This window comes from Periplaneta americana, chromosome 1 (assembly GCF_040183065.1).
Source record: "Periplaneta americana isolate PAMFEO1 chromosome 1, P.americana_PAMFEO1_priV1, whole genome shotgun sequence".
Classification (NCBI taxonomy): Eukaryota; Metazoa; Arthropoda; class Insecta; order Blattodea; family Blattidae; genus Periplaneta; species Periplaneta americana.
Window position 1 is genome coordinate 115,632,459 of NC_091117.1, and position 12,973 is coordinate 115,645,431.

At 36.3% G+C, this 12,973-nt stretch overlaps 1 protein-coding gene across 1 annotated transcript in view; it reads right to left on the reverse strand.

Annotated features, from left to right (window-relative positions):
• Window positions 1-12,973, reverse strand: part of LOC138700063 (uncharacterized) — a 1,616,191-nt gene that overhangs the window by 642,796 nt on the left and 960,422 nt on the right. Inside the window, exon 4 of the mRNA XM_069826368.1 lies at window positions 6,218-6,317. Within this exon, the coding sequence (XP_069682469.1) occupies window positions 6,218-6,317 (100 nt within the window). The remainder of the gene's footprint in view (window positions 1-6,217; window positions 6,318-12,973) is intronic.

A 12,973-nucleotide genomic window follows, 5' to 3' on the forward strand; every position in this document is an offset into this window, starting at 1 on the left:
GGAATTTCTTTCTCACTCTGTTTATCATGATCACTTACTATAGTTTCTGCATCACTTAAATCATTGTCAGACACTTCGTCTAACCAAGCAATAATTTTCATCTCACTCATGGTGGAATTATTCACAAAAGAAAATACAATATAAAAACACTAATCGCAAAGAAAGTTGCATTAACTACTATCGTCGGTTCACTGCTGACCCGACTTCCTCCTTGTGAGCAAGATACAACTTTTTCTGACGACAATCAAGCTTTAACTGATGCAGAACACCGCCGTGGAAGAATACAGAAAGCCACAACAATTAATTATTAAAACTCGCACAGATATCTAAGAAATTAAAGTGACTGGGTCATTATTGACCGACAATAGTATTTAAGGGAGTTGTGGTTTTCTGTTAACGAACAGTGACGCGTATTATGTAAATCAAGCATTCAAGTATAACTCCCTGTAAAGTTGATTTGAATAATTTCGAGGGAAAAGTTGTGCCGGGGCCGGGTATTGAACCCGGGACCTTTGGTTAAACGTACAACGCTCTACCAACTGATCTACCTCTGCACATGTATGGACATTGTGCCATTATCATATATATATATATATATATATATATATATATATATATAGGGGAATTCGGGGGAATATGGTCACGTGGGGAATATGGGCAATATTACTTTTTCATGTCGAAACTCTTGCAATGAACTATGTTTCTTCGCTAATAACGGATAGTACAAAGTGAGAGTATCGTAATGGTTGCTGTGGGAAGCGCGCTGTGCCGTATTCTCTCGTATTATTGTTAAAACATCCATCTAAAAGGTGAATAATGATTTCAAAGTATACTAAAATTTCACAATACATATTTTAGATATGTTATATGCAATAATTTACACATGAACTTTAGAAAATAGTTTAAATCTAATAGTATACATACAGAATATACATCTTGAACTGCCGTTCTATTGAGTCACACGTTGTTTTGTGAATAGTTTACGGTAGAGCCAACTGTTGAAAGTAAACCGTACAAGTCGGGGTAATATGGGCTCTAATGTTCGGGGGAATATGGGCAAGCATTACACTTCATAAAAATGACTCTTCAATCTTGATCAAAATGACCTACAAATTATTACAGGAGCGAAAGATGTCATTGCACCCAAAGAACTCAAAGTGGTGCATTGAATTTACCCTAAAGAAAAGGGAAAAATCATTACCCTTGTAGCCGGCTTCAATGCAGCAGGGAACTACTTTCCTCCAAGTATCATTATAAAAGGAGCGAGGACAATCATGACTGAAAGAACAGCTGCCTGCCCTCAGTAATGTGTATTTCAACAAGCAGTCTTCCTACATTAACGGAGATACGAGGTGTGAGCATTAAATTCCGTGACCAGTCCCATAAGTGGAAATAAAATTAACTCATTTAAATTTGGCTGCTATCTCCTTCAAAGTAGTCCACTTGGGCAGATATACACTGATCCCATCGTGTCTGCCACTTTTGGAATGCCTCCTGGAAGTTGCGTTCTTGAAGCGTGTCAAGCACCTTCTGCGATTCGCGCTGGATCTCCTTCACAATGCCAAAACGGTGATCCTTTAGCTTGAATTTCATTGTCGGAAACAAAAAAACAAGTCGCAGGTGGCCAAAGCTGGTGAATAAGGGGGTGAGGAACGACGACTATCTTATTACGGGTGCAAAACTGGAGTGTTGCGAGAGCTCTGTATGCTCTGTGAACTGGCGCAGTGCCGTCATTGCTTTTATCCAGAGTTGTGGTCGTTCATATTCAAAATGGACGTGAGGATCATTATGCACCTGGCATCTCGTCGTCCTTCAGCGATGTTCTGCCATTTCTGAAACGCAAATGCCATTCAAAACACCTCGCCTGACTCACTGCTTCATTCCCGTAGACTTGCTTCAACATTCCATGGGTTACGGTTGCCGATTTCCCAAAGAATTTGACGTTTGCTCTCTGCTCCAGTTTCGAGTCCATCGTGATTTCGCAAATCGCGGATGCACGTGTTAACAAAACCTTGTGTAACACAGGTATCAATGAAGATAGCGCTTCGAAACTTTGTGTCATGTCTCTTCAAGGTGGTCTAGTGTCACTGCTGCGCACGCGTGTTAATCACGTGATCTCTTCGCCCACAGCAGACACAATCTCGGAATTTAATGGTCACACCCACCATATTTTTCTTAATAATCAAGAACTTCATTGTTTATTTCGACATCAGTAAGCATGCACCTGCAATTTTGATAGTAGGTGGACGTGATTCACATAGTTGTAATCCTGACACTTAAATTTGCAGTAGAAAACGGATTATGGATGTTTTGTCTTCCTCCGCACACCACAGCCTGGCTTCAATCAGCAGATAGGGGTCTGTTTGGTCCTCTGAATAAAGCTTACAACAGTGGTGCTACAGCTTTCTTGAGGCAACATAAGAGACCTTTTACGAAGGTCGAGTTTGCTACCATTGTCAAAGAAGCATGGAACAGATGTGTCAATGTATGTCTGGCTGTAAATGCCTTCCGAGCTTCAGACCCTTTTCCACTGCACATGAGTGTCATTCCTGATTGTGCTTACATTGGAACTGCAGCATCAGGTGACAAACCTACAATTAATACAATTCCTTCCACTGATTCAAATGTCTTAGAATCACCAAACGTCATTCATCGCCAAAGAGTTACATCTTCTGCCAAAGGCCTTACGCAGTAACCATCACAAATTGCATATACAATATACAATATAGTTAATGCAGTTATATTTTCAAGTATTTTAAGTGTTTTTTCACTTCTTTCAGTTGATTGTGATTCACATCGTTAATGCCCATTTTACCCTCACACTCGGGGGAATATGGGCAAAACATATTACCTTGCATTTTCCAGTTTTACATGTATACGTTTAGGAGTAAGCAGTCAGGATTCTTATATAATATAGCTAAATTGTTAAGAAACATATCCCAGCTATAAAATTAATTATTAGAAAAAACCGAGACATATTGCATCCGAAATAGTACTAAGGTGCACATATTCTCCTATATATGACGCAGTGCATGAGGGTAGGCCACTAAAGGGAACCCAAGAGATAGAACTTAAACTGAGAGGATTTGATCCGACATCGGGATGGGAATCCGGTGTGGCTTAGTGGATAGAGCATCAGCACGTAGAGCTGAAAACCCGGGTTCAAATCCCTAATTTTTTCCGAATTTATTTATTTATTTATTTATTTATTTATTTATTTATTTATTTATTTATTTATTCCCGGTGCCGGAGAGAATTTTTCTCTCTTCCACTCATCTTTCATCATATGATGACGCAGAATTTCTGCACGCAAATATCATATGTACTTCGGTACATCATAATAATATATGATACGCGAAAAATAATCACTTTGTGATTTAAGACGGCGCTTACTCCGTCGGATCCCTGCCAGTTAGTAACTCAAAACGAGTGCACCTCTGCACATGTATGGACATTCTGCCATTGTCATATATATGACGCAGTGCATGAAGGTAGGTCACTAGAGGGAACCCAAGAGGTGGAACTTAAACTGAGAGGATTCGATCCGACATCGGGATGGGAATCTGGTGTGCCTTACTGGATAGAGCATCAGCACGTGAGCTGAAAACCCAGGTTCAAATCCCGGTGCCGGAGAGAATTTTTGTCTGTTCCACTCATCTTTAATCATAAATATAACTTATCAAGATACAGTAACATTAAACACAAACGAAGTGTCACAATTTAGCATGGTTGATCTACTGGAAAAAAATTATAAATGAGACCCTAATTCAGTATTTTTAAATAAAATGTGAGATCAAAGTCAAAGAGTAGCAATAGATACGTTAATATAAAATTAAGAATATATGGGCCTATTAGTCATCGCAATAAAATAAAGTAGAACATTTGCAAAAATTACAGAGGTTGAAGAGTCACTACATTTGCATTGTATAGCCTATTGCCGGTAGATGTAGAAAACCATGTGTTGTTAGATAGGAGCTTGATGTTGATTGGAGAAAGAATCAGATTTGTATGGCCTTAGGATGCGCAGTTCTGGACTGGTGAAATCGTAGACATGGCCCAATGAAGTGGAGGAGTGAAGAGGTAGTGGTAATAGAGACTAGGATATCGGCCTCTATGAAGAAATGTTACCTAATAGAATGAACCTCATCAAATCTGCAGGGATAAACGTGTAACCATTGTATAATCCAATTAAAAGTATAATTTTTCTTCAAGTGCTGTTAATTGTGTGCTCGTTTTACACATGAATATAACTTCCGCCGTTGTTCTTGATTCTAAAATGTCAAGTTTGCCAACCTATATTTATTAAATACAATAGTTTTCAGAGCAAGACTGTAGGACTGCAAATCATAACTTTTATATTGATCCTATTGGTACATGTTGCTTCTCTATTTTGGATTGTTTTTTTTTAATCCCTGAATTTTTTCGATTTTTATTATCAACATTCTGACTACTCTACTTACCGGAACTCATAGGTCATCTTAATCGTATTTTGAAGCTACAAAACTACCTAATTTCAAATCCACCTTTATTTACATATCACATTTAGTCTTACTATGTTCTTTCCTGATCTGCCATGTAGGCTGTATAAGGTCGTAACTTTTCCGGAAATTTTAAAAAGGAAAACTTTCTTTAATATTGTGCATCGAGCCAGGGAAGGGGTTGTTTAGAGCAATATAACAACCTAATATGTAATCAATAGATTACAGCGTTTTAGGGTACGATCGCACAATTAATATATTTAAAAATGTATGTTTTTCTGGAAAACTATTCAAAACACAGAAAGACGGTATTCCAGTTCTTTGTTGCTCTATACTAAAGGAATCATCCACCTGAATAAATGGCATTACTTACAATACAACCTGTATATTTGATATAAATTCGTTCCTGATGTCGTCACTGTATCCTTTTCATCTCCTAAGGAAACAACAGCTGTCGTCCTTAAAAACGCATTTTAGATATTTAAATTTTTCTATTGTCAGATGTTGTTAAAAGCCACATTGGGAATGAAACAGTTTTATAAAATTTTAATTGCGTTTCTTTAGTCGTTTTATGTCTTAAACTTATTTTTGTTTCATAGATCATTAAAATCTTCTTAACTTTTTTCCATGTCCTAATTTCGCTAATATCGTGCATTCCAGATAATTAAGAGATGACTTGTTCAATTATATTAGCCTAGATCGTATTACCATTTTTGTTCTATTATGCTGGGTTCTGATAAATACTGTAGATCAACTGATATGTTTAAGTTATAATTACAAGTTAATTATATATATAATTAATTAATTATTTTAAGCCAACAGAATTCCCTGTCATGTTTATTGTCTTATTATTAACGCCGTAACTCAACGGTAGTCATTCAGTGCGTAGAGCTGAATGTCCTTGGTTCGATCTTGAGTGTCGAAGAGAATTTTTCTCCATTAATAATAAAATATTGTAACTTGATCATCTGCAAATAAGAGAGAATTCATGCTGATGATTTCATTAAAGAATCTGTCCGAGTATTCCTTTGCGGAGTTTGAGTTTTATTTCATTGTTGTTGTGGTAGATTTCTCCTATTGCCGATTAATTCTGATGATGGCGCTACCATCTCTAAGCCTTCAGACTTGCTTATTCTGTGTATTAACTGGCTGCTTCATCCGCTCAAGTTCCGTTGAAATCGTAGAATCTATCCCATATACAAGCCTAACTGATTTCGAAATTGACACAATACTTAATTATAAGATAAAACACCGCATTATGCTATCTCGTAGATAAATCGAACTGGTTGATTCAGATTAATACTGGGTATTGTTTCCCTATAATAAACATGTTTGAAATTATTCCCTAAAATTGTATTATAAAAATTATTTGTGCATAAGTGCTCTATGTGTTAAGTGTGTAATTTTTGGACATCAGATTTTCCAAGGATGATCTTTTAGTTTGAAAGATTGCACCGTAAAATGCGCACAGTTCGCGAAAGACGATGGTCATTTCATCAGGCTTTCATCTCTGTCTTCGACTTCACGCAGTTGTCAGAAAATTATGGACTTGCATAGGCCTAGTGTTCATATGTAATGCATTGTAAGAATAGTCCTGTATCGCATGTGGAAAACTGTGATTATGGACAGACCTTCATTCTCAAGTAAATTACATTGTTCAAATTGCGATAAACAAGTTAGCTTCCCCGCTTTCGAATATGTTTGATTTATATAATAACACGATACGTATTTTTACTTACGGTAATATGGAACGGGAGGCAGTCGCGGGTTCATTGGGTCCAATGGCTTCGGAGATGACTTGTCGTCCGGAGGCTTGGGAGGCTGAGGCGGAGGTGGCAACTGCAAGATAGATGGAAAACCACAATGTTAATATTTATATCCTAGTATAATTTTGTATGATCTTCAGTTACGCTGATGGCATAGGGAGGCTAATCAGGAAACTATTACCGAAATCTGTAATTAGATACGAAGTCATGCCAAATTATCATTGTAGAAGAGGAACTTCATGCCACTTATGTGCAGTATAAAGGTAGGTCTATAGGTTTTCCCATTATAATAGGGTAATACAAAGATTGCATAATACTATCATAGTTATAACGATAGGAAAATGCATAATAACTGCAATACATTGTAATATTTGGAACTGTCCTTTACGGGATCATCAAAAGATGTGGAAGAAAATTGAACTTTCCAGATTTACTTCTCATGAAGCTTCGATGCGCAAGTAACGAATCATATTATGCTATCAGAAATAAAAGACACAGATTTGTGTTATCAGTACTATTATTAGCGTGTTAGCCAAAAACATGTTGTCAATAATAATAATAATAATAATAATAATAATAATAATAATAATAATAATAATAATTATAATAATGATAATAATAATAATAATAATAATATAATAAATTTAGAACTGAAACTGGTAAGTAATTGACGAATTATTCTCTGATTTTTATGATGTTGAATAATTTTATTGCACTCTCTCACATACACAAAATACCGTAAGAACGAAGTATTTAACAAATTTACCACTCAAATTTAGTATATTAGATTCTGCATCACAAAGACTTAATTACTCGACTCTTCATTCTGTACCCTATAAGTTGGTCATTTTGTATTAGTTAATTTCTGCACTATGTGTCGGAGCGAAACAATGTGTCATTTGAGAAATTGTATCATCTTAATGTCTTTATATAAGTAAATTAGGGCAGAATCCAATTTTAATTATCAAAATTGATGTAATTGTTCTTAAAAGTGCGCAGGGAATCAATTTCCACGAATCCGACGGGAGAATGAAGCTGAAATTAACGCTTCAGTTAAAATTCGTCCGCCGGAAGAAGTAAAATAAATAACGCCTGATCGATGAGGATAAAAAAATGTATTCGAGCTAGACGTGCTCGTTAATATTCAGTTTACAAATACGGAGCTAATGGGAAAGTGAATTTAAAACAACTTACATCGTTTGTACAATAGACGTCATATCTAGCTGCTGCATCATTAGGATTGCAGAATTCAAAGGGATGTAAGACAATCTTCAGAACTGACGAAAGCGCCTTCCGAGTTTGAAGGACGAGACTTCATTGAAATTCTTATTATTGAGAAATATGTGAGGGCTTTCTTTGTTTCATTCTTTCTGATTTGGTTATGTCGTTAGTGTAAATCTAAATTATTTTGAACCGATAAAAAAGTTTATGTTTCTCCACCATCATTACAATCGTTAGTCTAATATACTCATATCTTCATTATCATAGTCATTTTCATTGTAATTATAATTCACAACAATAAATTGTTATAGTCGTCATCGTTGTTTTCATAATAATAGCCAATGTCTTCATCGTTATTGTCATTATCGTCATCGTTTAATATTGTCATTATTATCCTGTTTTGAAAATAATAGTCATTGTCTTCACCGTCACTGTCATAATAATCTTATTGTCACTCTCATTATCGTCAGTCGTCAAATATTGTCATTGTTGTGCTTGTTAGTTTCATAATAATAGATAGTCATTGTCTTCATCATCACTGTCAAAATTATCTTTGTCATTATCGTTAATCGTCAAATATTGTCAATGTCGTCATCGTTATTTTCATATTAATTGACATTGTCATCATCATTGTTATAATAATTTACATGTCATCATCATTGCCATAATTATGATTGTTATCACAATAATTGTAATAATCATTGTCATTGTCTTCAATTTTATCGTAATTACCATGTCCATCATCATTATTTTTATAATTATCATTATAATCATAGTTTTTTTAATATCGTCATTTCCATCATCATGTGACAGATCAAATTTTGTCGAAAATGAGATTTTGCGATGTGTTATCTATCCTGATGGTATCTTCATTGTTACAAAAGAGGAAATGCATATGTCTATTATTTTTCTCCCTTATCCTTTGTTATGAAACATGACTCCTATGATTTTATACGGCGCGGCGGCCGTTTAAACTTTAAATCCTCGCTCCTAAAAACGCAAGAAATGACATAACACATTTTGCCATGGGGCCTCAGTCATTATAATCATCGTTATTGTCAAATATTATCACTGTCATCATTGTGTTCGTCGTCAATATCATTGTCGTCAAAATTGTCATTATCATTGTCGGATTATCAAATATTTTTAATGTCATAATTATTGTTATCATTATCGGCTTGTGAAATATTTTTGTCACCATCTTAATTTCCTTAATATTGTCTTAATAAAATTGTCGTCAACTTCGTTCCAGTTGTAATAATAGTTAATATACCTATCATTATTTTCGTAATAACTGTCATCATCATTATGATAAATGTCATTGTCGTCAATTATTATGATTATGAAGACGACATATTATTATTATTATCAGTTTACAGCAGAACGGCGGAGAGAGCAGTCGCGTGTGCACAACTCGCTTACACAGTATAAAGGCTATTGGCCTGAGGAAGAAGCGAAGAATACAGTAAGAGAAGATGGAACAGTGGTTACAGAAAGAGAAAGTAAGTGAATTAAATAGAGAGGAAAGGAATAATAATGCAGGCTTGAAGCAAGTAGAAGTAGAAATGAAGAACCAGGGTTTAGAAAACTTAAAACTAAAAGTAGAAAACATCTGTGAAAAGATAGAAGAGTTGATAGCAGAGAATAACAAATTAAAGAAGAAGATGAGTGACTACGATCTCAAGATGAGGAAAAATAACGTAATAATTTTCGGGGTCGAAGAAAGGGGCCGAGAAAAAGGGATGGATACCTTTGAGAAAGTGAGAGATTTATGTGAAGTGATCTTTAATATCGAGTTGAGAGAAGAACATGTCGACCATACATACAGGTTAGGGAACGGGACCAAAAGACCTATCTTCTTGAGCTTTATGAATACAAAAGTAAGGGAAGTTATTCTGAATAACCTAGGACGGCTCTGTGGTTCAGGAGTGAGAGAGGAAACAGATATGACATTTGAAGTAAGAAATAGAAGAAAACGGCTACTACCTTATATGAAAGCAGCGAGGGCGAAGGGTCACTTTGCTAAAATGTACGAGGATAAACTGAAAGTGAACGGAAAATGGTATGATCTGGAGTTTTACCTGAGGAATGAAGATCATCCAGAATTTGGACTAACGAGAAGAACGAAAGAGGACAGTGGACATATTTCAACTCTGCAGAGGGAAGCAACGAGAAGGCAACAGAGAGTCGACGTTAGCTATATAAACCGAGGGAAGGAGCAGGAAGGGTGGAAGAAAATCATCCCAACTTCAAGGACGGAACAAGTGTTTGTCGTAGATCAACACATGATAACAGGAGTGGATAGTAATGAGTTCAGGAACCCACACTCTGACGTACGAGGAAGTGTAAAGATGATGGCGCAGCAAGGAGAAGAAAACAATAACGTGATCATGCAACGTAAGCGGATTCCTAATCTCCATACGATGGCGGTAAGGTTAGCGCACTCTAGAAGGAATGCTGACAATAATGGAACAAACAACACGAGCGCTAGAAAAAAGACGAAGGGTGATAAAAAGAGAACCCAAGAATCAGGAAGTGATAGGGAAGAAAGTAGTGTAAAGACTAAGGGTGCAAGTGTAAGTGGAAATCTAGTATGTGAAAGTGAAAGCGTGGGGGGGAAAAATAAAAGAGGAATAGAAGAGGAAATAAATATAAAGAAAGACAAAGTCAGAAATAAGACAGAGACGAACAGTAAAGAAAGGTCAGAATTTGCGACAGTTGAGGATTTAGCAGAGATATTTGATATGTGTAAAAAAACTGGGGTTGTGATTAAAATAAGTGCAAGTAAAGTGAAACTGGAAAAGCTCGAGAAGTATAGGGGAGAGAGAAAGTGTATAAACAGATGTGTAAAATAAAATAAAAGTATTTATAGGAAGTGTGAATAGTGACAATGGAGTAGGTGTAAGGAGAATAGTGAGAAAGTGAAAGTGAGCGCAAATAGAATGAGTGATAATAGTGAGAAAGGGTTTAGAGAAATGGACAAGTTACAGCATAAAAATAGTACTAACGTTTGAATGTTGGAACAGTAATTGAATAAAAGGTCAAAGAACAAATAGGCAAATAATTCATTATGATAATGTATAGAGAAAAATTGAAATTGAGATTTTAGTGAATAGTAGTTAGAGGTAAAGGGGGGTGTGGAAGGAGTATATAATATTAGATATATTAGGATTAATGATCAAATAGAGAATAGCAAATGAAATGTAGGGAAATACTGAAGGGGAGATTGACCAAGTAACAAAAAAGGTACATAGCTTAATTGGGAGTATGTGTGTAGACGTGTACTACAAATACTGTGTTATTGTAATAATATGTTAATGGTGGCACCGGATACAGAAATGTGAGGTACACCATTACATGTAAAAAAAAGTGCTGTGAAGAAATATATATATTATTATTATTATTATTATTATTATTATTATTATTTTCATAATATTATTATTATTATTATTATTATTATTATTATTATTATTATTTTCATAATAATAATATGTCGTCTTCATAACATAATAATTGTCATTGTCATCATCTTTATTTTCATAATTATTATTGTAATCATCATAATAATTACATTATCCAACAAAATAATTTTTTTTATACCTCCGCGATAAAAAAAGATGATTCTTAACGAAAAAGTTGCGCTGATTTTGAAAATTTCCATAGAAATCTCCTATCACGTCAAGTTAAAAAGCTATAAACACATATAGAATTCCATTTACTCGGTTTCAGGTAAAATATAATAATAATAATAATAATAATAATAATAATAATAATAATAATAAGTCCATAAAATCCCTTCAGGGCAAGAGCTTCCTACTTACATGGTTGTTTACTCTCTTGGGGAGCCTGTCTCTGTGAATTTCGGTGGTTTTCCTATGTGTCTTAAGACCTAGTTACCTAATCACTTCCTAAGCTAATTCTCGTGTAATCTAATACTATTTATAATACTATACAATACTGATCTTATATTATTTGTGTCTCTAGTTTTGGTGTGCGTATTTGTCTACATTTCCGTCACAATATCTTTTCAGTTTGTGTCTGAAGCACTTTACTACGCTGCACTACACCTTGCTATCTCCCTCCCTATAGTTTTCCACTGTACTCTGTCCCTGGCGATCCTTGTCCAGTCTGCTCCAGCTGGTGTCTGGAATTCATCCGCCCATCTACATTTGGTCGGCTCTCTTTCTTTTCCCAGTTCGGACGTCCCACACTGTTGTAGCGTAAGCCCATCTATCCTGTTGCAGTCTATAAGCATGACCTCCCCATTTCCACTTCAGCTCTTGTGCCTGGTTTCCCACGTCTTTCATCTTAGATCTTGTACTTAGTTCTGCATTGGGTATCTTTTCGGTTATTTTGAAGTCCAAAACTCGTCTTTCCATTTTTCGTTGACATATTCTCAGTCTTTCCTTCTGTCTTTGCGTACAAGTCCAAGTCTAGCATCCATACTATAATAATGGGCTGACACAGCTTTCTAGTATTTCGAATTTTAGCTTTTGGCTAAGAGATATATCTTGAAGAATAAAATTTAGTCTGTGGAATTTGCTCCATGCTTGTGCAATCCATCTAGGTATCTCTTTATCTCCTTTCTTCTTTAAGGTCTATTCACACATCTCCGGGACGTGACGATGCTCTCCGTGACGTGGCGGCTTCTTCCGAGAAAATAAAATATCGTCGCCTTGCAGACAAAGCGGTGCGTTCCTACATCTCCGGCAACGGCATTCGCCGACACCTTCAGTGCTTCTCCGTGATCCGTGCCGGCAAAACGTTTTCGCTCGCCACCGATATTTTTTTTTGTTTTCACGGACGTGATACTCTCTACCCGCCTACCTGCTTTCTCTGCGCTGAGCGGTTGCCTTTTTAAGTAAGACGATCCCCCCAACCTTTTCTGTCCATTCGGGGGATGGGATAATTTCTGTTTCCGCTTTCTGAGGCAAATATAAATGTTGAGCGTATTCCGAATCTCACCGGTGAGCAATCCGATGGCATCACGGTGTTCCGAATTCCATCGATGACGTCATTGATGCGCCACCGGTGTCGCACCGGTGCCATCAACTTACAGAGGTGGTGGCAGTCTCCATCAGCCGCCATCAGTGAATCTGATTGGTTCTTGTATAGGGCGGGAATTAGCAGACGAATAACATCGTGCACTGTAGTGTCATGGCGGTGTGTTCTGCTTTAGTTCTGCTGTATTGTTTGTAATGAGCACAAGGTAAAAGCAATATGTTAATAGCTTATGAGCGAACATGTCAACCGACCAGTTATTACTACCGGTTCAAGAAATAAATTGTTTATGCTATCTTTTCTTTGAACGAGATGGGAGTACGAAAATTTCGCAAAATTTTGCTAGCGTAGCACAGACAACAACTTGTACAGTCGCCATGACAGCCATCGATCCTTCCAGCAGTTTTGTTCCTTATTTCGCTGCAACGTGACGTCATTGATGCCACCGGACCGGTGAGATTCGGAACACGCTGGTTGCCAATTCTCCCCTGAATGCTAACACTAATT